Raw genomic sequence first — 24,944 nt, forward strand, 5'->3', positions numbered from 1 at the left:
CGCTGTACATGCTGGCTGCCACATGAAGCACCAGGTTAACACCACCGCACACCATTACCATAAAGCATCCCTTCAATGTCCAAGCCATTCCTTTCACACTCATCACAATTGGGGGGGGGGCGGCGGGAGGGGGGGAAGTTATGTCTCACCATTCACTGGAACTCACTTCCAAAGGTGAGCACAGATCTGTCCAATAAGGTTGTGGTAAGCCACTTTTATCGTTCACTATCGTTACACTATAGTTATCACTGTTGTATTGTTATCACCGTTCTCACTGTTGTATCACTATACGAGGTCGCCTCTTGTCGCGCTGTTATACCTGGGCTGACCACCTCCGACTCCGCCCATGGCTCCACCTACCTGCCCAGGTATAAAGGTAGTCGACTGGCTGGTATTCCTCCTTGTTGGACCCGATCACCCACGAGGGTGGGCTCTGTTATTTAGTCAATAAAAACCTTTAGTTACGTTCCTAACTCGTCGCTTTTTATTGGACGAATTGATAGGTATATCAATTTTATTGACTAAATTTTAAAGATGTTTGCTACTGACCAGCCAGGAGCCCTCCCAGAAGCACAGCCACAGCAGCCTTCAGACACCGGGCTACACCAGCCACGCCAGCCGGCTTGGCTGCAAGCCCTCAAACCACCGTACCTGGATCTAAACCCACAGGCAGCAAACTCAGCCCTCAACTTCAAACACTGGCTGGACTGCTTCGAATCCTACCTGGAAGAATCCGGCGTCCCGCAGAGATCCAAACTAAGACTTCTGAACGCCCAAGCGAGCCCGAGAGTATACGCACTCATCCAGGACACGACTACATACGAGGCCGCTATCAACCTACTGAAACAGCAGTACCGGAGCCCGGTAAATTACATGTACACCAGGCACCTCCTAAGATCCCGCCCGCAACAGCCAGGAGAGCCTGTAGCTGAATTTTTACGGGCGCTAAGTGCACTCGGCAGGAACTGTGACTTTAAAGCGGTGACGGCTGTTGAAAATACGGAAGATAATATCCGCGATGCCTTTGTGAAAGGCCTACGGTCCGACTACTCACGGCAAAGACTGCTTGAAGCTAAAGACCTCGACCTGGACAAAGCTGAAGCCCTCGCTCTCTCCCTAGAGGTGGCCCATCAGGACCAGGAGGCGTTTTCCAGGTACTGCTCGCGACCCTGGGACTCGGGCCCGACCCCTACCGCAATACCCTTCGCAGCGCCGCCCCCGGGACCTACCTCAGCGTCGGCGTCCCGGACCCGACCGGGCCCACCACCCCCGGTACCGGCTCCGACATCGGGCACCCGCGATCGGGCCGCCGGCTGCTTCTTTTGCGGCCAGGAGAAGCACCCGAGGTCGCGCTGCCCAGCCAGGAACTCTACCTGCTCAACCTGCAGGAAGAAAGGCCACTTCTCTAAGGCCTGCAGGAGCGGATCTTCAGAGGCCAGCAGTGCCTCATGCGAACTGTGGGGGCGGCCATCTTCTTTCACGGCAACTGAGGCCAGCATCCCCACACGTGAGTCATGGGGGTGGCCATCTTTGATCAAGGCAACCGACCCCAATAGTGCCTCATGTGAGTTATGGGGGCAGCCATCTTCTCCGCCATTTTGTCCTACCTCGTGGGAGACGCCATTTTACCCACCACGCCCGACTGCCACCGAGCCCCCGGACCTGACGACCGCCGACGACAACGACTCGCTTACCTACACACTAGCCTCCGTCACTCTGGATCAAGCCCGCCCACACCACCTGTCCAAGTCGATGATGGACAGCAAAGTAAACGGACACGCCACGACCTGCCTGTTTGACAGCGGAAGCACGGAGAGCTTCATCCACCCAGACACGGTGAGCCACTACTCCCTCCCTGTCCTGCCAACGCGCAACCGAATCTCGATGGCATCGAGGTCCCACGCCACGGACATTAGCGGCTACTGTGCTGTGACCTTGTCGGTTAAGGGCACAGAGTATAAAAATTTTAAACTCCTCGTCCTCCCCCAGCTCTGCGCTGCCGTCCTACTAGGGCTGGACTTCCAATCCCACCTCCAAAGTGTAACCCTAGCATACGGTGGACCCCTCCCCCCACTCACAGTCGACAACCAGCGAATGTTAAACCGCCCACCGCGTAACACCTGCAGCCTATCCACCCTCAAGGTGCCGCCACCTTCCCTGTTCGCTAACCTCACCCCCGACTGCAAACCCGTCGCTACCAAGAGCAGGCGGTACAGCGCTGGGGACAGAGCTTTCATTAGCTCTGAGGTGCAGCGTCTCCTGAAGGAGGGCATCATCGAGGGGAGCAACAGCCCCTGGCATGCCCAGGTCGTGGTCGTTAAGACCGGCGATAAAAATCGCCTGGTCATCGACTACAGCCAGACCATAAACAGATACACCCAGCTGGACGCATACCCCCTTCCCCGCATATCTGACATGGTCAATCAGATTGCACAATACCGCGTATTCTCGACCATCGACCTTAAGTCGGCCTACCACCAGCTCCCTATCCACCCCGAGGACCGCCAGTACACCGCCTTCGAGGCGAATGGGCGCCTATACCACTTCCTTAGGGTCCCCTTCGGTGTCACCAACGGGGTCTCGGTCTTCCAAAGGGAGATGGACCGGATGGTTGACCAGAACGGACTGCAGGCCACATTCCCCTATCTAGATAACGTCACCATCTGCGGCCGCGACCAGCAGGACCACGACGTGAATCTGGAGAAATTCCTCCGTACAGCCCAACGGCTGAACCTCACCTACAATAAGGAGAAATGTGTGTTTAACACCTCGCGCCTTGCCATCCTTGGCTGTGTAGTAGAGAACGGACTCATCGGCCCCGACCCCGAAAGAATGCGTCCCCTCATGGAGCTACCCCTCCCCCACTGCCCTAAGGCACTTGAGAACCCTGGGGCTCTTCGCCTACTATGCCCAATGGGTGCCCAATTATGCGGACAAAGCCAGACCCCTCATGAAGTCCACATCCTTCCCCCTCACGGAGGAAGCGTGCGCGGCCTTCTCCCTCATCAAGGGAGACATAGCCAAGGCCACAATGCACGCAGTGGATGAGTCCATCCCCTTCCAAGTGGAGAGCGATGCATCCGACTTCGCCCTAGCCGCTACCCTTAACCAGGAGGGGAGGCCGGTGGCCTTCTTCTCGAGGACCCTACAGGGCCCCGAGATCCGACACTCGTCGGTCGAGAAGGAAGCCCAAGCAATTGTGGAGGCGGTACGGCGCTGGAGGCATTACCTGGCAGGCAAACGATTTACCCACCTCACCGACCAACGTTCGGTTGCTTTCATGTTTAATAACAAGCTGAGGGGCAAAATCAAGAATGACAAGATCTTGAGGTGGAGAATCGAGCTATCCACCTACGATTATGATATCTTGTACCGGCCAGGTAAGCTGAACGAACCCCCTGATGCTCTTTCACGAATTACATGCGCCAGCGCGCATATTGATAGACTTCAGACCCTCCACAACGACCTCTGCCACCCCGGGGTCACCAGACTTTACCATTTCATTAAGGCCCGCAACCTGACCTACTCCATCGAGGAGGTCAGGACCATGACCAGGAACTGCCAGACCTGCGCCGAGTGCAAACCGCACTTCTATAGGCCGGACAGAGCAAGCCTGATCAAGGCCACCCGCCCCTTCGAGCGCCTGAGCATCGACTTTAAGGGGCCTCTACCGTCATCTGACCGCAATGTGTACTTCCTCAACATCGTTGATGAGTACTCCCGTTTCCCTTTTGCCTTCCCCTGCCCAGACATGACCAGTACCACGGTCATCAAGTGCCTGAACGACCTCTTCGCCTTGTTCGGGTTCCCGAACTATATACGTAGTGACCGGGGCTCCTCCTTCATGAGTGAGGAACTCCGTCAGTTCCTACTAGCGAGAGGTATTGCAGCAAGTAGGACCACCAGCTACAACCCCCGAGGGAACGGCCAGGTGGAAAGAGAGAACGCGACGGTATGGAAGGCCGTCCTCTTAGCCTTAAAGTCTAAGGGCCTCCCAACCTCCCGCTGGCAGGAAGTCCTCCCGACAGCGCTGCACTCCATCCGGTCACTACTTTGCACTGCCGTTAACGCCACCCCCCATGAACGAATGTTTGTTTTCCCCAGGAAGTCGACTACGGGAACCACTCTACCAACCTGGCTGACCTCTCCGGGGCCCGTCTTGCTGCGAAAGCACGTGAGGGCCCATAAAACAGACCCCCTGGTCGAGAGGGTGAACCTCCTGCACGCCAACCCCCAGTACGCCTACGTGGCTTACCCAGACGGGCGGGAGGACACTGTCTCCTTACGAGACCTCGCACCCTCGGGCACTCCGGAGACACCACCTTTACCCCCCCCCACCACCCCCCCAATTCCAGCCCAGGTAGACGGCATGCCGGAACCCCACGAGCCTTCGCCGACCACGCAGACACCAGCACTAACACCGGATAATGCAGCACCGCCGCTGCGACGATCGGAGAGGCTTACGAGGCCTCCGGACAGACTGACATACCAGAACTGGTAGTACACTTCACCCCGCCGGACTCAAATCTAAACAAGGGGTGAATGTGGTAAACCACTTTTATCGTTCACTATCGTTACACTATAGTTATCACTGTTGTATTGTTATCACCGTTCTCACTGTTGTATCACTATACGAGGTCGCCTCTTGTCGCGCTGTTATACCTGGGCTGACCACCTCCGACTCCGCCCATGGCTCCACCTACCTGCCCAGGTATAAAGGTAGTCGACTGGCTGGTATTCCTCCTTGTTGGACCCGATCACCCACGAGGGTGGGCTCTGTTATTTAGTCAATAAAAACCTTTAGTTACGTTCCTAACTCGTCGCTTTTTATTGGACGAATTGATAGGTATATCAAAGGTAAAGTGTTGAAAATATAGATTTCAATGCTTGATAACACATTAACAGAAACTTCACATGAACATTGGCTAAACCACCCAAGTGCCTACCCTTGTGTGTTGTTAGTTGGTATGATTGCATTAGGATGAGGGTGAGTGTGAGGGGTGGCTAGTGAGATGGGGAAGTGATAATGTAGATAGAAAGGGATGGGTGGAGGTGCAAGGTAAGTTGGTGTGAGTAAAGATGTGCAGGAGTAGGGTAGGGAAGGCAGAGTGATGCGGATGTGATGAGTGGCACAGCAGGATGAGGTTGAGTGAGTGTTGGAAGTAACGTTTTGTGATCTACTGAGATCATTGAAAGGTTTGCGCCACTGCAGCCTGGTCCTCCCGATGACATACCTGCTTGTGTCCTCCTGTGCAATGTGCAACCAGGCTGCGTTGATCTCCTGGGGAGGTGTCTTCTGCCCATTGGAAGGGAAGAGAACCTCCCTGCGTGCTGTGACTCCCTCCATAAGCGTATGGAGGGAGTCATGGAAGAGCCTGGGTGCAGCCGTGCACCTCTGTGCAGTGCTTGTCAGTGTTTGCAACACCTCAATGCTGTAGAACACTGACAGCACAACTGTCAAGATCAATTTGGACATGGCCCCTTTAAGAAAACCGGCTGATGACGCGTCAATGACGTCATCAGACCCACTTCCTATTAATTGTCCAGGAACCGCGCAGGGCGGGCTTAACAAGACCAATCAACGTAAAAAGCTCTTGGAGAGTGCGGGCTGCAGTAGGCAGCGGGCTGGGACCGTGACACCGGCCCCAACTGCCCAGGACCTGCCTCGGCCGGTGAAATCACGGCCTTTAGCTCTGTTTCTCGCTTCACAAATGTTGCCTGACCTGCTAAGTGTTTCCAGCATTTTCTGTTTTTATTTCAGCTTTCCAGTATCCGCAATACTTTTGCTTTTGTGTTTTCCAATGATCTGCTCGTCAGCCTCTTGAGCTCCCACCTTCACAGTTTGTCCAAATCTCTGTTACCCACACTGAGTCCAGCTCACCCCAATACCGCCATCCTTCATTGCCTCCCTGTTTCCCACTGCATCAAATTTAGAATTTGTGTCCTTTATAAAACCCTCCATGGCTTCACTCCATCCAAACGGTGAAAGCTCCTCCAGCCTTACATCCTAGCCTGTGCCCTCCAATTCTGTTCTGCTGTGCATCTCCCCTTTCCTGTGGCAAAGCCGTTAGCCATTAACCCTAACCTCTAGGGCTAACTCTCTAAACCTCAGCACCTTAGATCCATTTCCCCGACTTTAAAAGCCTCATCAATATAATGGCCAAAAATTTGCAATCGGAGGCCTCCGACCTGTAAACAACCTACGCATTTACCTGGTGGCCCAGGAGGTATGGAGGCTTGCAATCCTGGGCCTCTCCGGGTACCCGTATCCCAGGGGCGCATGCGATTAGCAATAGTCCCTGGGATCACGTGGGCCGGCCCAACCAATAAAAGAAGGGAATCCCCATTCATACTTATGGGAGTTCTGTACGTATGGAACTCCCATATGTATGAATGGGGATCACTTAAAAAATACATGAACACATGTGTTTTATATGTTTTAACAGGGCTAAAAATAAACTTACCTTATTGGACAGGGTTTTTAAAGTATAAATGAGTGCTAACATTTTATTTTTCTATTTTTAAAACTCTTATGCTGGTAAAAGCAGGCCTTACGCCTTAAGAATTTCACAGGTATTCAGCGGGCGGAAGTCGGGCAAATAGCTCAACTCTCCACCTGCAGAGGCCCTTCTCCCGGGGATGCGGAGGATCTGTCAAGAGGATTCTTGACAGATCGCAAGTTCCGGGCTTTAGCGCATGCCTAAACCCGGAACTTGCGCGGCCCCTACGGGCGCGAGCACACCTCATATGCACCCGTAGGGGTCGCAAAATATGGCCTGTTACTTTTTTCAACCATGCTTTCAGTCATCTCTCTGAACTTTGCCACTGCTGCTTGGTATCCTTTTAGGCACTTGGTACAAATTGCTTTGTTATATGAATAAATTAGTTCGCAAAAGTATTAGTTTAACTTGGGTGGCGGGGGTTGCCTTAGAAAGTCTGCATTTGTTCTTGATTGAATTCAAGTGGACCGTCCTTCAGAATTGGTTACTCTTGTGAATCGAGTGATATGGTTCAGGGAATGGAGAACAAGAAGGAAAATATATTTGAGTCAATTTTCCCTGGAATACTATTAGCTTATTCTTACATAAAACGTGTTGCATTAAAACATTGATTCGGTTATTGCAATATTGTAACTTTTAACCCTTTATTTAGCAGCCAGCAGGCCACCAAATACCACATGAGCAGTTTCTCAAGTCTCACATTTTAAAATCCTGAAACGGTATTTAGATCACTAACACATAGACATTTACTCGGTCAGTGTAAAGCTCTCTGAAGAAACATCTTATGAAATTGTAACTTGCAGCATGCAAGGCATGTTTGTAAGCTCTTTCACTTATAGCAGAAACTGTTCTAAAGATAATCTTTATTTATTTTTTATTAACAATAACATAGTAAGCAATAGTGAGCCACCTCTGTTCTTTGCAATGCAGCAGACATGCTTTTAGGTATTAGTCACAGTAATGAGGAAAATTGAGCATGACAGATATCCCACTACCTAGTCTTGAATGAATGAATAAATAGCAGATTTCCAGATTAGGAGAAAAAATGAGTGACAAGTAATCTGCATGCACATTTTTTCACCAAAGTATCCTTTTTAAATGCAACGAAACACACTGTTTGTGAAGATTTTGTGTTCAGTAAGGTGAGAAAGGGAATACTTTCCATGATGTCAGCATCAAGCACTCTCAGGTCTGGTGTACACGGTTAGATGCAGATTTAAGGGGGAAAATTCGGTTGGTTGCGCCTTAAGGGGGCGCTAAGTGGGTTGCAAGCCAACTGGCGCCCAGGCGCGGCACTGCCCACGCCTCCCGCTAAATTCCGCGGGATGTTAGTGGTGGCACTAACCATTAGCGCTGCGCCGCTGCCGATGATGTCATCGGTGTGCGCAGCGCCCCGCTGACGCCCCGGCCGCGATATTCGGCAGCGCCCCCTGATTTACTGCCGGACGCTATGTCTGATGGGGTCAGGGGGGCCTACCTGCGGCCGGGAAGGCGCAAATTAAAGGCGAGGTGCGGGGCAGACATTTTTGTTGTTGGCCGTCTGCCAGCACCTGCCTGCGCTCCCGTCCCCGGCCTCCTGACCCCCCCCCCCGCCCCTGCGGAGTGCCGGCTGCGCTCCAAGAGCCCGGCACTTCTCTTCGGTGCTGGGCTCTTTTGCCTGCACTCCCGATCCTCGGGGGCCCAGCTGGGCCCCAGATCGCGCTGCACAAGGCCCCTCCCCTTTAAGAAGGGGAGGAAGGCCTGCAATACCGCAGCGTGTGGTGCTGCGGCACGTTGCGCCACAATATTCACTCACAGCGCCCCAAGAGGGATGTGGGGCGCCTCCAGTAGCGCCGCGCTTCCCTTTGGGGTGCAACCACTCAATTTCCGGTGCGGGGGCGCGAGTGTTTCCAGGGCATTACTTTTAGCGCCCTGGCGAGGCTGGCGCCTCAATTGGGGCGCTACTCAATTTTTAGCCCAAGCTCTTTTAACTCGGCCCAACACTGTGCTTCAGCCCTAACTTCAAAGGAGGACCTCCTGCTGTATCAACAGAGCATTTTTCCATTTCCCACATCAGTCATCTGTGGCCTGTCTGAGATAGCCAATTTGGTGCCAAATTAGGGGTTGTCTTGTGCGAAGACTCTTGCACATTAGAAACTGAATTAATACCGCCCAAGTTCATTTCATGTAGGACACTGCAGATGAACTAAACTCTTCAGCTATAAGACAAGAATATTGGTCAAAACCAAAGTTTGCTATTTGAAACAGCACCTTGCAGATCTCTCAGTCAAAGATCTCCAGATCAGTTCTATTGCACAGCTTCAGCTGTTTACCTCGTTGAATCTTATTGAATGGCAGAGCAGGCTCGAGGGGCCATAAGGCCTACTCCTGTTCCTATTTCTTATGTATGTATGTTCTCTTCTAACATCTCCCATTTCATTTATATGGAATAAACTGAGGTGGCAATCAAGTCCAGAGAGAACTTGGAAAAATCTGAATCTGCCTTAGCTCAATTTGGATCAATCAGGACTCAACAGCAACACTTAGTCCTGGGCCTCGGGACTTTAATAAACACAAACAGTGGACAAGCTCTAGATGCGTCACATTGCAGCTATTTTTTGCGATGCAGGCAAAGTAACGAGGAATCTCGAAAAGGAACATTTAACCGTGGCCTGAATTACAATTAAAAAGCAATTGCAGGAAGCCATATAATGTGGAACAAGTGCTTCCATGCAGTACCAGACAGCCAGAGCAAATGTTTGTTTCTAGCATTTGCAAAATGCTGGAAAGATTGTGTAATTAAAATGGGACAAGCAAAGACCAGACAAAAATAAGTAATTGCAAGACAACCCAAAATTGCACTAACGTGTTCTGAGGCTACATTTCAATGGTTAGGGCACTCAATACCACCTTTTTTTTAAAAAAGGTAATTTTTTTGTGGTAGAACCATAAAAGTTCTGAGAGACATTACACTTAAACTCACCACACATTCTGCCTTATATGCCTCGATTGGAAGAGCCGCCTTTCACTACTAAAATGATCAGATCCTATGGCGAAAAGAACTACAGCATTGTCTTTGCAAATAACGCGACACAGTCGATAATGAAGGAGCTTTCTGGTAACAATTAAACGCTGCATGACAAAACCATTCTGCTATAGTCCAGATTCTTCAAAAGCTTCACCTTGTGGTAGTGCTGTCATACGAAACTGGTTCACACTGGATTACATTCATTTTTAAATCTTAAACTATGCCCATGACAAGACCCTAATCAGGTGCTAGTCTCTCCCTATTTCAAATGAACTCAAAGCAGGTTGATTTTGTTCATGCAACGCTGATAATTAAAGACACCAATCTCATTTTAATTTGTTTCATTAAAGGTCGTTTAAGAATTAAGATTAAGAAAGTTCATCCAGATGTCTTTCCCATTAGGCTGAACACATTTATTTCTAGGATTATAAATGAATTTGACAAAGTAAATTAAAACAAATTATCAATGAAGGTTAGTTAATCAAAAACACCTTTATTTTAATTCAAGGAAAAGAATGTCAGCGGTGAGAAAAATTGAATAATTTTCTCTTTTGAGCACCTCGCATTAGCATCACGCACTCCCAGGTTACGTAATCCACCTGCTAAATTCAAAATCAGAAGAGTACCCTCGACTTGTACCAGAATTAATTTCTCCATTTCCCACACTAGCCATCCTTCTGGCCTCAGAGCGATATTGCAATTTTGTGCCAATCTTTACAAAGCCACAGTCCACGATGGCTCAAACCTATTTCATTTAGGAACCTCCAAGCTACCCAGAGCTACTTCCATCCCATCCGTCTGGGCAAGATTTGAATCCAGAATGCAGTACAATGTGCTACTTCTGCCCAGACCCCAAATAAAAATGGTTTTGAAAATATTGCTTGATTGCCATGCTAATTACCCCTGCTCCTCACATCTATTAGTTTAATTCACTCTGAGGCAAGTACAGTAAACTCTTTCTTATCCAGCACCTATGGGACCAGGATGGTGCCGGTTGATGAAAAATTCTGGGTAACAGAGAGGTATACCTACCAAGGCAATTTTTAATACAAACAAAAATAAAAACCACTGACTAACTCGGCCACCGCGGGAGACTCGGACTCGGCAAAACGAGTGCTGGATGGATTCGGCAAGATTACCGGTCATCTATTTTGCCGGTTATTAAAGTATTCCGGATGATTAAGTGCCATTTAAACAAGAGTTTACTGTAACTAGGATAGAACATTACAAATGGCTGCAGTTAGCAGTGCCCTCTCTAAAAGTGGTTTGTTTTATGAAACCAAATAAGGGAAGACTACCCAAGAACTCTCCAAATGTCCTGCCTTTTAGACACCTCTGAAATGGTTAATGAATACTGAACTACTTCATTTTGCCTAAATGTATAGAATGCATTTTCTACCAGACATCATTTATCAAAGGCTTTAGCTCCTCAGCAAGCTCAAATTTATGATTTAGAACTTTTTTCTATGCCTTATTCATATTACTACATAGGTGTGCCACATTTAACTCCCTGCTTAACCTACATAACAACAGTGACTATAATTCAAAAGGAATCTATTGATTGTAAAGCACATTGGGACATCCTGATGACGTGATATGGCACTGTAAAAATGCAAGCTCTTTCTTTACAATAAACTCTTACCCTAAGCTCTGGAATTCCCTCCCTAAACCTCTCCGCCTCTCTCCCTCTCTTTCCTCCTTTAAGACGCCCCTTAAAACCTACCTCTTTGACCAAGCTTTTAGTCACCTGCCCTAATTTCTCCTTATGTGGCTCGGTGTCATGCCTTTTAATGTTCCTGTGAAGCACCTTGGGACGTCTTATTACAATAAAGGTGCTATATAAATACAAGTTATTGTTGTAACCAACCTACAATGACAGAATTTATTTGCCTGCCAAGAGCAAAGTCAAAGGTTAGAGATCCTGAAATCAAACATGTTCAGCCTAACCAAGAGTTGTATCAACAGGAGATTTTCATTATGCTGTAGTTTGGCAGCACTGACATACATTTAAAGTAAGATATACTGCAGCAAATTATTTTTAAGAAGTACAAATTTATTTTTATCAAAAGGTGGAGTGAGCAGTAAAATAGTCTTGTCATCAACAGGAAAACCTGGATTGCTAGAACTAGGGATAGTGTGCTGCCTGATTTGGCTTACCCGAATTTCCCAAGCTGAAGTGAGCTGGCCTGCAGGCCTAAAGCAGAAAGTTGAAGCTGCCAGTGTGCAAAACACGAGCCACCGCTGTGGCTGATCTGGCAAGTGCAAGAAAGAGATTTGAAGAGTCATTGCCCTTCACACCTGTTGGATCAAACCAGAATGAAAACTCACATAAACACCTGCCAGGACAGGCCCAAACACCCAGATTCATTTGGTGATAAATCAATAGAAAGAGCTTCCTTGCTATGGTTTTCATTTCCTTAAACATTCAGCTTCCAGAAAACAAGCAGCATAAGCTAATGGTCTCGGTTTAGAAAATGAATGGCACAATTTTACCCCATTTATCTGGTTTAATGTCAATGTAACTCCTCATTTAATGAAGTTCATAAAAATATGCTTGATGTTATTTTAAAAAACAGCAAGTGTTTTATACGCGGACAGAGACCCACCACGCTAGATCTCCTTGTACTCTGGCCACTTTGGTGACACGGTTGAAGGGTAGGGGACAATTTGACACAGGGCAGCGCCGTTAATGACATTGACAGCTGCAACTTTAGACCATGTGGTTGAGGTCTGATTCAGCACTGCCTTGACCCTAGGAAAACATACTGCTGGTGGAGCACGTAGCACTAGTGAGTTTTTCAAGGGTTGGCCAGCTCTGGATCAGCTCCCAGGATGGACGTCATTGAATGGACCTGCTCGGGAATGCACGGGGCTCCTCCCTGTCACCAGAAAGGGCTAGAGGCAAGGAAACGCAACAGTAAACTGACTTCAAAGGAAAAGGTCAAGGCATATTTTTGTAAGTACATAATGGGAGAATACATTGGAAAAAATTCCACCTCCTAAACTTTCCTTCACCTTTAAACATCAGTTTATTTCCAGCAACAAAAGCCTGATCCCTCTTATTGTCATTTAAGCAAACATTTTCCACTGTGTATTTTAGAGTGTTTATTTTACTTCGTAACTATAAAGTGAACAGTCAGTAATGCACAACTTCAGATAGCAGGGCCTTCAACGACTTTCGTTTACACAACACAACTTACCGAACACATGCCAGTTATTTTCTAGTAGTGCTAATTATAACAGTTTATACTAGTGCATCCAACCTACTTATTGCTGCCTGTAAATACAGACTTTGTTAGATCTTTAGGGGAAGGGGTATGTGTCAGGATGTTTTTTTTCATGAAAATTTTGTTCCAGAACTATAATCAAGGTGATCATATTGCTGCCAGAATTGAAAATTATTCCACTCCAAGACACTGGGGGCTTGATTTTAATTCCCAGGCGGGAATGGGGCCCAGCGAGCGGCTGGCCCATCCGGGAGCGGGAAGTGGCTGCCTGACCGTTAAAATCGAGTGGCTCGTAGGGTGCCGGGGACCTAGGGGACAGTCCCCGGCATAAGGTAAGTGGATCGGAGAGGTTCAGGAGGGGAATCGTGGTTGTGGAGTGGGAAAGCATGGGGCAGAGGAGGCCCGAGATTTCGTTGTGGGGCCCAGAAGAGTAAAAATTCTCTCCTGAGTGTCAATATTAGGCACTCCTAGGTCAGGGATAGGCAACCAATTGCAAAGTACAGATCCCTTTACTCTGAAGAGTGCCAAGGTGTATTTTCCATTTGCCACTCCAGGGGTCTATTTATCCTCATTACCTACTAGGAACTGGGTTGTGATTGCCCAAATTATTTTCTGGGTCCTTACAGCTGACAGAGACATTTACCCTACCAATCTGGGTTAGATTTGAACTGGGGTCTCACGGGTGAAAGGACGGTGCTCTAGCTCCCATAGCGACAGGCCAAGTTTGCATTTTTAGAAGCACGGGTACTGCTTTGATGGACACTAGATCTGGGCACTGTGCTGTTAAGTGCGATCGGTGGTGACGAATGAATTGTGGATTTTTCCCATAAACGCTAAACATGGAAAATCTTCAAAAGTACCAAAAAAGAAACCATTTGCGGTTGAAAGTTCAGGGGTCGTCGTGAGCCACGTTCTTACTTACCGGGAAAAGCACAATGGGCACAGTCAGTGTGACGGCCACCAGCACAGCCAGGCGAACACTCAACACCAGAGTGTCAAACGTGTACACTTTTGAAAAAGTATGAAGCAATTCCGTTTCAACTTGTCCTGTGTGGGGAGAAAGGAAAAAAAAACACACAATCACAATTAGCCTTGTCCGTAAGCAAAGAGATAAATTGAGCAGCAAATGTTGGCACTTTGTTACTCTTCCACTTGACATTTTGGGAGTTATATTAATTGGAACACTGAAACAAAAACCCTCACCACGGAGGGACGTTGCACTTTTGGAGTATGTGATTCGAAGAGAAACAAATGTTTGGATTATCAAACTCAGTGGGGGAAAAATTCAGTTGTTTGCGCCTCCCGTTAGCGCCTTAAGAGGGCGCTAATGGGGTGCAAAGCAACTAGCGCCCGGGCGCGGCGATGTCTGCGCCGCTCGCGAAAATAACTAGACATTTTGCGGCGTCGCTAAACACTACCGCCACGATCTCCTGCGCCGGCAGATCGTGACGTCAGTTGAATGCACAATGCCCCGGTAGCGCCCCGGACCGGATATTGCGTGGCGCCCCCTGCCTTACCGCCTGCCGCTAGCAACGACAGGTTGAGGGGAGCATTTTGCAGTCGGAAAGGGACTGGGGGAGCGCTATTTAAAGGCGACCGCTTCCTGCCTTTTTTTGTTGGTGACATTTTTGCACCACGCATTCTGAGAGAGAGAGAGAGAGAGAGAGAGAGAGACTTCTGGAGAGATTCAACGCTGTGTGAAGGAGTTTTGGGTACTGAGCAGCACTTTGCAGGTTCATTTTGATTTGCCCTTCCTTGCTTCGCCAGCTCTCTGAGGTAGCGCCTCGCTCCTCGGCCTTTGCACTTTAAGACAGGTGTGAAGCGCCTGATTTAGCGCTCCAATCACCTTCAGGGGCGATAAAAGCCAAGTTTGAAGTCGGAGGCGATAATTAGTGCCAGGCGCTAAACTTTGCGCACGGCTGATAATGGCGCCCCAAACGGGGCGATACTGAATTTTTCCCCCAGTATTCCTTGCATTCTGACTCACCGTAAAAGGTCAGGTAGCCAAAAAGAGCAGCCAGCAGGTACATGATCAACATTGCCGTAATGGAGACATTGGCGACGTGCTGCATTTTCCTTTGCGATCGGCTGAAAAATAAACAGATTTCTTTTTTTAAATGCTCTGCACGATACCTTGCTTACACAGTGAAAGATTTTTTATTCTGTTCTCACTGACCACCTGCATAATAGAGGTTGCCAGATCACCAGATACAAATGAAGGCCTGAAGCGAAAGCTCACCATAAGAGGTGAAATAAATTGACTATAAGGGGAAATAACTTCTTCAGCTGGGGAAATACCCCCCTTAGACTTTAATCCTCCTTTAATACTTTTGTGCATTTTTACATGGAATGTTTATAAACACAACTTGTTGCAATGCTAAAAGGTTCTGCATGAAGTTCTTACTCTTTAAGTTCGCTGTAGATTGGGAGTACTTCAGGGTGACACACAAACGCAAAGGCCAAAATGGGAATGGTGTAGGCTGTCTAAAAAAAAAAAAAAGAAAAAAAAACCTCATGAAATACTGAGCTAGCATACAAGGGAATTGTTTCCTAAAGACTTTTGAAGTCTGGCATACCTGCGAGTTGAACACAAAGTATTTTGGTTTGCACATGTCGTCGTCCTGATGGGCTTCATAACTGACGCCATTAGTGTGGATGTGGGAATCATCTTCTTCGCGTGTTGCTGCGTGACCGTTAACATAGGGCATCATGAGGTTCACGTCGTGATCAGTGGTTTTGTTGCGTACCATTGGATACATTGTTACCACGTGCCCTGTGGTGTTGGCCGGTGCGGTCAGATTTCCTGAATAACCAGCAAGTGCAGGCAACGGGCAAGGGATCTGAGATTTCTTATATATTACCTGGAAGAATATTTTAGTAGGTGTATTTGAAAATATGAATGTTTTGTGCAAAATATACAGTAAAAATATAGCTAAGGTGCAGGGCAATCCTCTGTACTACAAAAGAAGACTTTATATGAGGGGGCAGCGACTTAGTCAAACATACTAAATGTATATTATAGAGAATAGGTCGATAGAACAACAAATTTCATTTATATAGCACCTTTAACCAGAGAGGGCAGCCAAGCAATGTGCTTGCTGCAGATGCCCTCTAGGGGTGGGTGTCACAAGGCACAAGGCTTCATCCGGGCAGAAGATCCCGATCCAATTTTCCCACCCCTTGAAGAAGACTTCAGCCCAACAGCTCCCTGCTTGGCATGGTTCAGACTAGGAGCTGATTAGAAATTAGCAGAAGATAAAATTGAACCTATGCCGTCATGCTGAGGTTGGCGGTGTGACTGCTCTAATGCTACTACACAAAGAGTAAATGGTTTCTTATGGTCACTGTCTATGGGGGCCTTTACAGCGCTCTGCCATTGCTGCTCAGATGTGATTATAAATTCCTGTTAGTATATCACATATTCTATCTTAATGGGCAAGCTCCCTTCTGCAGCAAAGCTCTCAAACTGACATAAACTGATGGATCGATTGCCAGTCTGCATTCCAGCACAGAATCTGCCCATTCTAACACTAGCCCTGTTTTACTGTTTAATGTAGTCAGCCCATACTTACAACGCCAACAAAGAAGACCATACAAGAAAGAGAAAATCCACTTGTGTAACCAAGGTACCCTGTGCAGGGAGAAACAAAATAGCAGTGATTTTAATTATATATTTTTTGTTTCTATGACAATACTAACCATATATGTAATTAAGATTTCTCAATATACAAAATATCTGTGTATACGGTCAGTGAACAATTGTGATTATTATACTAACATCATAATAAATAATCAGTTGTTTCTGAGTGATTTCACTGGGTCACATTACAGAGGACTTACGGCACAGGAACAGGCCATTCGGCCCAACCAGTCAATGCCGGCGTTTATGTTCCATTCGAGCCTCTCCCCATCTAACTCTATCAGCATAACCCTCTATTCCCTTCTCCCTCATATGCTTATCTAACCGCCCCTTAAATGCATCTATACTATTTGCTTCAACCACTCCCTGTGGTACTGAGTTCCACATTCTCACCACTCTCTGGGTAAAGAAATTTCTTCTGAATTTCCTATTGGATTTCTTGGTGACTATCTTATATTGACTATCTTATATTGATGCTCTTCCCCACAAGTGGAAACATTCTCTCTCTATCTATTCTATCAAAACCTTTCATGACTTCAAAGACCTCTATTAGGTCACCCCTCAGCTGTCAGACCCAGCTTGTTCATCCTATTACCTATGCTGGTGATAATTACCATAATTTTATGAAAACTGACCTTGAAACAAAATATATATTTTGATGCTTCATTTCAACTGGGACAAAACACAGTTACTTAAACAGTTCAATTCCTGTACCTCTGTTGTGTATACCATTCCACTACCAGTTTGTTAAGGCAACATCTTCAGTAAGATACAAATGAGATAACGAGTAAGATACAAATGTTAACTTTATAATGTGTATTTACAGCTGTGAGGCAGTAATTTTGTGATAGGGAAAGAGAACCCCTGTAAAATCTACTTTCTGATGCACCAGTTTAACTGCAACATACCAGAAAGACGCTTAAATTAGTTTCTGATAATACCTGGCAACATTAAACTCCATTTCACATGGCGCTTACAATTCAATTTAAACACTCCGTTTAGTGTTGTAATACTACTGGCACAAGCAGCAGAAATAAAATCTTGCTCCGAGACTACAGAAGTATTGGCCCAGAAATTCCAGAACGGGGCTTGCAGCGCGTGCAAGCCCCGTATTTACACTTACCCCGCGCTACTGACGATCAGCTCCAGGGACGCCTGGACTTGGTGAATGAAAAAGAAGAATCCCGGGCAGCGTATGACGTCACGCCGCTCAGGAGTGTAGCCAGCGCGAAGCCAGGAGCGTGCAGTGTAAGTGAGACACGCCCCTTGAGGTCTCAGTTTCACTGGACACGCCCCCAATGTTTCTGTCAAGCTGCTAAGGATTTTTACATGCAAAGCAGCAGTTTAAATAGGTTTTTGGAAGTTTTCTGAAGATTTTGGTAACTTTTATAAACTTTTTTAAATGTTTACATTATTTTGAGTAATCTGAAGTAGTTTTAAAGAGAATTAAAGCAATTTAAAGACTTTTAAAAGCCCTAAAAGAATTTTTTAAATTCCATTTATTTATTTAGCAATGTCGTCGTCATACGTGTCTTCACACTGTTCCCTTTGGGGAACTGTATGAAGTGGTGGAAGGATTTATGGCCGTGATTAACGCTCATTCCGTGACCGTAACCATCTTTGAACCAGCCATTAGGGCGGTTAGTCCTATGGCGGGAGGGTTTTACGGGCTCCCACAAGCTATACAAGGAGGGGGGGCCACCCACACCCACGGACGCAAATATCCCACTGGATGTCAACCCAGAATTTAGAGCCGGAGCTCCGACTCCACTTGCCGGGACTGTCTGGAGCGGGGTTCGAAACCCTACCCTGATCTGGCCCAGCGGCGGGGATCCTACCGCTATGACAAAGGCCCAATCCGATTAGCAACGTGAAATGGCAGCATAGGGCTCCAGTCACGGGGAGGGAAGAGGCGCAGGAAACGTATGGGTGTCACCTTTTGTGCGGAGTGGGCCTTTTGCGTAGCAGTAAGCATCCCCGCCGCTGGGCCAGAAGGAGTAGGGTTTTGAACCCCACTCCAGACAGTCCCGGCAAGTGGAGTCGGAGTTCCAACTTTAAATTCTGGGTGGACATCCAGCGGGATACTTGCGTCCGTGGGTGTTGGTGGCCCCCCCCCCCTCAGATGGGTTGTGGGAGCCCGTAAAACCCTCCCGCCATAGGACTAACCACCCTAATGGCTGGTTCAAAGATGGTTACGGTCACGGAATGAGCGTTAATCACGGCCATAAATCCTTCCACCACTTCATACAGTTCCCCAAAGGGAACAGTGTGAGGATACGTACGATGATGACCTCTTGCGCAATGCACCTCCTTGGACCCTCAGTCGCAGATGCGAGGGGGCAAGTCGTGCAATTGTTAAATTTTTCATTTTATTGACATGTAAAATGTTGGCCCAGTAATTCCCTTCCAACTGCGCGAGTACGGTCGGGGTACTTACGCATCTGGCCGGATGAAATGCCGGTTTTCAGCATGCACAGTGCTTTTGGGGAAAACCGGCATTTCCTGTCCTCTGAACGAAGGGGTTCAGAGGCAGAACGCGTGCGACTGCACAGGCAGCGCGTGCGCAGTATAATTCGCCGCTTTCATTACTGCTTTCAGTGAGGTCAAGTCCTTACAACTTACACATGAAAAAAGCATGGGTACAGTTGCTCCAGAGGCTGCGGAGGAAGATATTTCTTATCGTGGAGCTTCTGAAAGTATGTATGTCTGTATATATTCCTTTGCGTGTTATGTATATATTCCTTTACTTATGTGTATGAATGTATTATTTAATTATGACTTTCAGAGAAAGTAACTTATTTGAAAATCATAATTAAAAACATACATTCATACACATTAGTAAAGGAATATAAAACATACATACATATACATAAAGGAATATATGTGGACATACATACATAACTCATTCTCACATTCCATTCACACAGCCACAATTGCTCCTTCTACCGACCGTTCTGAAAACCCTTTAAAAAAAAAAATTTTTAACTTTAAAGCTTACTTAAAATTTCTTAAAATAACTTCCCTCCCTTTCCCAAACAAAAATATTGCATTTCAGAAGCTCCACGATAAAATGTTTCTTCCTCCGCAGCCAATGAACCACTTTACACTTGCTTTTTTCAAGTGTAACTTCTGAGGACTTACCCTCACGGATTTCATGAATGAAATCTACGAAGTTCACTGCGCAAGCGCTGCCTGTGCAGTCGCACGCGCTCGAGGTCTGGAAATGCCGGCGTTCCCCGCATGCGCTGTTCATGCTGAACGCCGGCATTTCCAATGGCCAGATGCGTGAGTACCCCGAGCGCACTCACGCCTTTGGCCGCGAATTTCTGGCCCATTATGTATAGGAGAAATAGCTTACCTAAATTCTTCAGAAATGTCAGAGGCAGGATAATACACAGCGACACAATTACAACAAGGTAGTTGCCATTCATATACCATTCTCTGAAAAAGAAATTTTCATTTCATTATAAACCTCCAGCAAGGCTGCAAATAAAATAACTTGTGCATCCTTCAAATCCAAATTGCTTTATATCTTTCCACCAGGAATGCTGTTTCAAAGGCTAACATAATAAATCTCCCCAGTTCCCATGACAATAAAGATTCAGGTAACTATCATATATACCGGTGTAGAAGTTTAAAAACCTAGGTCACTGTTTGCGGGTTGAAAATGGGTGTTGTCTTATATACAAGTTATTGTGGTGCATGCTACTGTATCTGGCCCTGGGCTGCGCACTCTCCTGCTACTAGCCTGATCCTGGTGTTCTTCCAGCTATTCTGGACTCTGCAGCACTGCTCACATCTCTGCAGCTCCCAGTCTCCCGTTTATGCCTCTGTTTCCCAATCTCCAGCTCTCCATCCATACAAAGCAGTGGAAGCGTATGGAACAGGTAGCAACATGCATTACATTGAAATTTCCTGCTCTCCACGCATGCCATGATACGTGTCATAGTTCCACCTCTCCACCCCCCCCGAGGTTTTATAATTGGAGAGTAGACGATTGTCTAATAATTGTATATATACTGTAGTCTATTGAAACACATTGAATTTTTATAGTTTATCAAACATTGTGTTTGTGAAAGAGAACAGTATTCTAACTTGTACTGAACCATTACACGTTGTACAATAATCAATTTTCACAACACTTACCACAAAGAACTTTTATTTTGTAATGATTACACTGTTGCAAATATCTATCTCATATTGGCTATAAAAGCATCAGATTGATATTGCAATAAGTGCCCTATACAGCATAACTTGTTTCAGAACCTGGACCTTATTTTGAATATGCAGACTTATTAATTTAAAATTGGCCAGGATTGCCATTCCTAGTAGCTAATCAATTATGAAAAGTCCTCAGGTGCGGATGTCGGATGAGGCTTGGCCATGAAGACCTCCCACCACTGACTAGCCTGTGACGCTCACCAATAGGGCTGACAAAGAAAGAATGGCCAATAGGTAAAGTATTAGAGGATAAAGTACCAGAAGCTAAAGACATTGGTGGAACTATGGGTCACCACCTTCCTGAAATAAAATGCTATATACGTTTGAAAAGCCCATTAACTCTGATGTTACTGAAATAAAAGTGAAAAATAATTTTAAAAAATAAAGTTATTATAGCTAGGATTTATTTGGAGAGCTGCTGTTTGGGTCTCCACACTCTGGGGGGAGCTGTTCTACTGATTCCGGCTATAGGTTTCTCATTGAATGAATAAAATTACACAGGGGATCTCCAGAGAACAAGGTAATGTTTAATGCACTGGATAATGGTGCTGCAGCCTAGCAATATCCACAAGGTTCAGAACACCAAGTGCAGGACTGATTTGCCAGTAAAAAAAAATAAGAGTTCCCCACTGAATGGTGTAATGGAATTTTAAGTACACTGAAATAATGGGATAGATGATTTCCCTGGAGCTGGGCCTGGCTGTAAATCGATATTCAGGATGGAGACAGATCTGGCCAGGAATTTCCGGGGCGGGAAAGGGAGTTTCTCTGGATTACCCGGCGTAACTAGGGAGGAAACCAAGGATAGAAGCCTAAACAAGATTTCTGCCGACCTTCCACTGAAGTTACGACGGAGGAACCGCTGAGGAAATTCTCGGCGGGAGTGTCAATCAGAAGGCAGCTGAGCTGAGAAACTCAGGGCGTGATCTTGCCAGCCCTGGGGAGGTGGGTTTGGAGGCAGGACTGCCGGGAAAATGGTAGAATCTGGGGGCGGATGTCCATCTTCCCAGGAGGCGGGTAGCCGACCCGCGCCAGGTCCCGTCTCCCGGACGCGGGAAGGGGATTACAGCCACTTAACTGCCTGTTAACAAGTAGTTAACAGGCAGATAAGAGGATTATCCCCATTTTACCCACACAAGTGCAGGCTTCCTGAAGGCTGCGAACCCCGCCAGGGTCACCGAGGCGAGCAGTGGGTCTGCGGGGGTCGGAGGGGTGTAAAAGTGCGCTGTGAAGGTAAGTGATGGGTGCAAGTGTGGAGAGGTGAGTATGTGAGGTAAGTGGAAAGTGTTAGAAAAAGTTTACTTACCTTTGTTTCTTCCTGCAGGCTTCAATCATTGGGGATGCAGAGAGTCTCGCATCTCTGCGACAGAGATAGCAGATGGCTGTTGCATTCTCCAATGCAACAACCATCTAATTTCTGCTCCAGAAGTCATCAAACTACAGAGAATGTCAGTGTTTGACAGCTTCACAGAGCTGTCAAACGATGACAATTCATCTGTCAAAGATTTTTGACAGATGAAACATCGTACGCTGACGTTCTCTGTAACTGGCTTCCCCTTAATTGGCCTGCTAAGCCTGCTGGGCGGGCTTAACAAGGTCAATCAAGGGAAAATAGCGTGGGTTGGCCACAAGTCGATGGAGGCGGGGCTGAAACCCGACAAGTGGGAGCCCCGCCTCCAAAAGCTCCCCATTGGCAAAATCCAGCCCTTCATTTGTGACTGAGAACAGGGGGGGGAGACTTGTATCCTAATTTTAGAAAGAAAATACTTAATTTTTGAAACCAACACTTAGATGGTGAGGAAGGGACCTTTTCTATTCACTCTCCATACAAATGTTGCTTTATACATTTGTAATGAGCCATGAAATACAGTTAAAAAAAATGGTTGCTTCTTTTAATGCCAAGATACATACCCATTGAACTCTTCCATTCCCATAAATGACCGAATTACTTCTGGTAGTTCATATTTGATTATAAATAGGTAGCTTGAAATAGCTGCAACGGAAATAGTTTTATTAGAATGCAATGCTGTTATAAATTTAATTTAATTCATTTTTAGCAAAACTTAGAGTTAAGGAGCTTGACAGGATAATCTTGCTCTATTTTGAGGGGGTGGGAGATTAAATATAGTGTAGTCGCAAACAAAACCTTCCTACTAGCACATTCTGTTGCTTTGTGGAAAAATTCAGCTTGCGACACTATCTTTCTAACATTGCTGGGGTGAGTTACTGGAGGCTGACCGGCATTCATGATCCTGTACCCCAGCAAGAAGGCAACTCCTTCAGGAGACGAGAGAGTCGAAAAAATAGATAATAAAAAGAAAATAAAGTTCCACGGAGGATCTCCAGAGGACCAGGTAATGTTTAATGCACTGGATAATGGTGCTGCAGCCTAGCAATATCCACAAGGTTCAGAGCACCTAGGGCAGGACTGCATTGCCGGTAAAAAAATAAGAGTTCCCCATTGAATGATGTAATGGAATTTTAAGTACACTGAAATAATGGGATAGATGATTTTTCTGGAGCTGGGCCTAGCTGTACTGAGCTGTCTGTGCAATGAAAAATGAGAATCAGGCAGGGATGAACGCATGCACACACGTATGGGAACTTGCTAAATGATCCATCTATTCAGCTAAATAGACAGAGAATGAGGTATTCCAATACACCTAAGTGCAGTACTAGGAAAACCAACCTATTGACTGAGTTGAAGTCCCAGGCAATTCTAATTCTGATGCCTGTTCGTACTCGATGGACAGTTTTGTGAAAATCGCAGGCATCATGGAAATGTAAAAACTGATAGTATTTTAATGGACTTTGTCTATAATCTTTATAATTTCAGCCAGATGTTACACTTTAAAAAAAAAAAAAATATTCTCTCTAAAGTGCCATTGCTCGTTCCAATTTTGTTTAGAAACTATAAGGAATGTTTAGATAGGAGCATCTAAAATAATTGCTTTTGTAGTCTTTAAATTAACTTTCAAAACATTTCCCAAAGTTTGGAATATTACAGAACCTTCTATTCATCAATAGCATAAACATAATCTGCAAGTTTAATGCATATGTAAAAGATTTTGAAAACCAAGATAACATTTTTATATAAAAAATTACAATTGTTTTGTTTATTGGATGCTTATGATTTTAAGAATGGTCAAACAGAACAGACTAATATTAACCATATTTAAAATTTGACTTGAAAAGGTTAATTCAAAATGTGCATCAATTTCTTTGTGTTGTCAAATGAATGTCAAGTAATCAGCTTCATAGATATAAAATCATGGAATAGCACAGCACATGTACTCATTTGGCTCATCGAGTCTGCGCTGGCTCTTTGACGAGCAATCCAGTTAGTCCCACTCCCCCGCTCCTTCCAGATATCCCTGCAATTTTTTCTCCTTCAACTATTTATCCAATTCCCTTTTGAAGGCTACTGTTGAATCTGTATCTACCACCCTATCAGGCATTCCAAATCCTAACCACTTGCTGCATAAAAATGTTTTTCCCCCTGTCGCCTCTGGTTCTTTTGCCAATCAGCTTAAATCTGTGCCCTCAGGTTATCGACCCATCAGACATTGGAAACTGTTTCTCTTTATTTACTCTATCTAAATTGTTCATGATTTTAAACACCTCTATAAAATCTCCTCTTAGCCTTCTCTGCTCTAAGGAGAACAACCTCAGCTTCTCCAGTCTATCCATGTAACTGCAATCCCTCAACCCTGGAACCATTCTAGTAAATCTCTTCTGTACCCTCACCAAAGCCTTCACATCCTTCCTAAAGTGTGGTGCCCAGAATTGGACACAGTACTCCAGCTGGGGCCAAACTAGTGTTTTATATAGGTTTAGCATAACTTCCTTGCTTTTGAACTATATGGGCTGGATTTTGCCAGCCCTGGGGAGGCGGGTCTGGAGGTGGGACTGCTGGGAAAATGGCAGAATTTGGGGGCGGGTGCCCAACCTGCCTCCATGCCATCTTGCCAGGAGGCGGGTAGCCAACCTGCGCCGGGTCCCGTCTCCTTGAGGCAGGAAGGGGATGTGGTAAACCACTGTTATAGTTATCACTGTATATTGTTCTCACTGTTCTCACTGTCACATCACTACACGAGGTCGCCTCTTGTCGCACTGTTATACCTGGGCTGACCACCTCCGACTCCGCCCATTACCTGCCCAGGTATAAAGGTAGCTGACTGGCTAGTATTCCTCCCTGTTGGATCGGATCACCCACGAGGGTGGGCTCTGTTATTTAGCCAATAAAAACCTTCAGTTACGTTCTTAACTCGTCGCCTTTTATTGGACTAATTGATAGGCATATCAATTTTATTGGCTAAATTTTAAAGATGTCTGATAATGAACAGCAA

General features: G+C 46.3%; 1 protein-coding gene across 3 annotated transcripts in view; it reads right to left on the bottom strand.

Moving 5' to 3' along the window:
- The window catches only part of LOC147106357 (sodium-coupled neutral amino acid transporter 4-like), a 99,810-nt gene that overhangs the window by 16,445 nt on the left and 58,421 nt on the right, over nt 1-24,944 (bottom strand). For 2 of the 3 annotated variants that reach the window (XM_086009399.1, XM_086009398.1), the window contains exons 8-14: nt 22,507-22,588; nt 19,733-19,815; nt 16,307-16,365; nt 15,311-15,595; nt 15,139-15,218; nt 14,722-14,822; nt 13,657-13,781 (exon numbers count right to left, since the gene is read on the bottom strand). In XM_086009399.1, the coding sequence (XP_085865525.1) occupies nt 13,657-13,781; nt 14,722-14,822; nt 15,139-15,218; nt 15,311-15,595; nt 16,307-16,365; nt 19,733-19,815; nt 22,507-22,588 (815 nt within the window). Of the gene's footprint in view, nt 1-10,925; nt 11,806-13,656; nt 13,782-14,721; nt 14,823-15,138; nt 15,219-15,310; nt 15,596-16,306; nt 16,366-19,732; nt 19,816-22,506; nt 22,589-24,944 lie in introns of those variants that run through there. The other variant, XM_086009400.1, reaches the window with a different exon arrangement.

The sequence above is a fragment of the Somniosus microcephalus genome, chromosome 16 (genome assembly GCF_052327205.1).
Source record: "Somniosus microcephalus isolate GS21.2 chromosome 16, FLI_Smic_1.0, whole genome shotgun sequence".
Taxonomy (NCBI): Eukaryota; Metazoa; Chordata; class Chondrichthyes; order Squaliformes; family Somniosidae; genus Somniosus; species Somniosus microcephalus.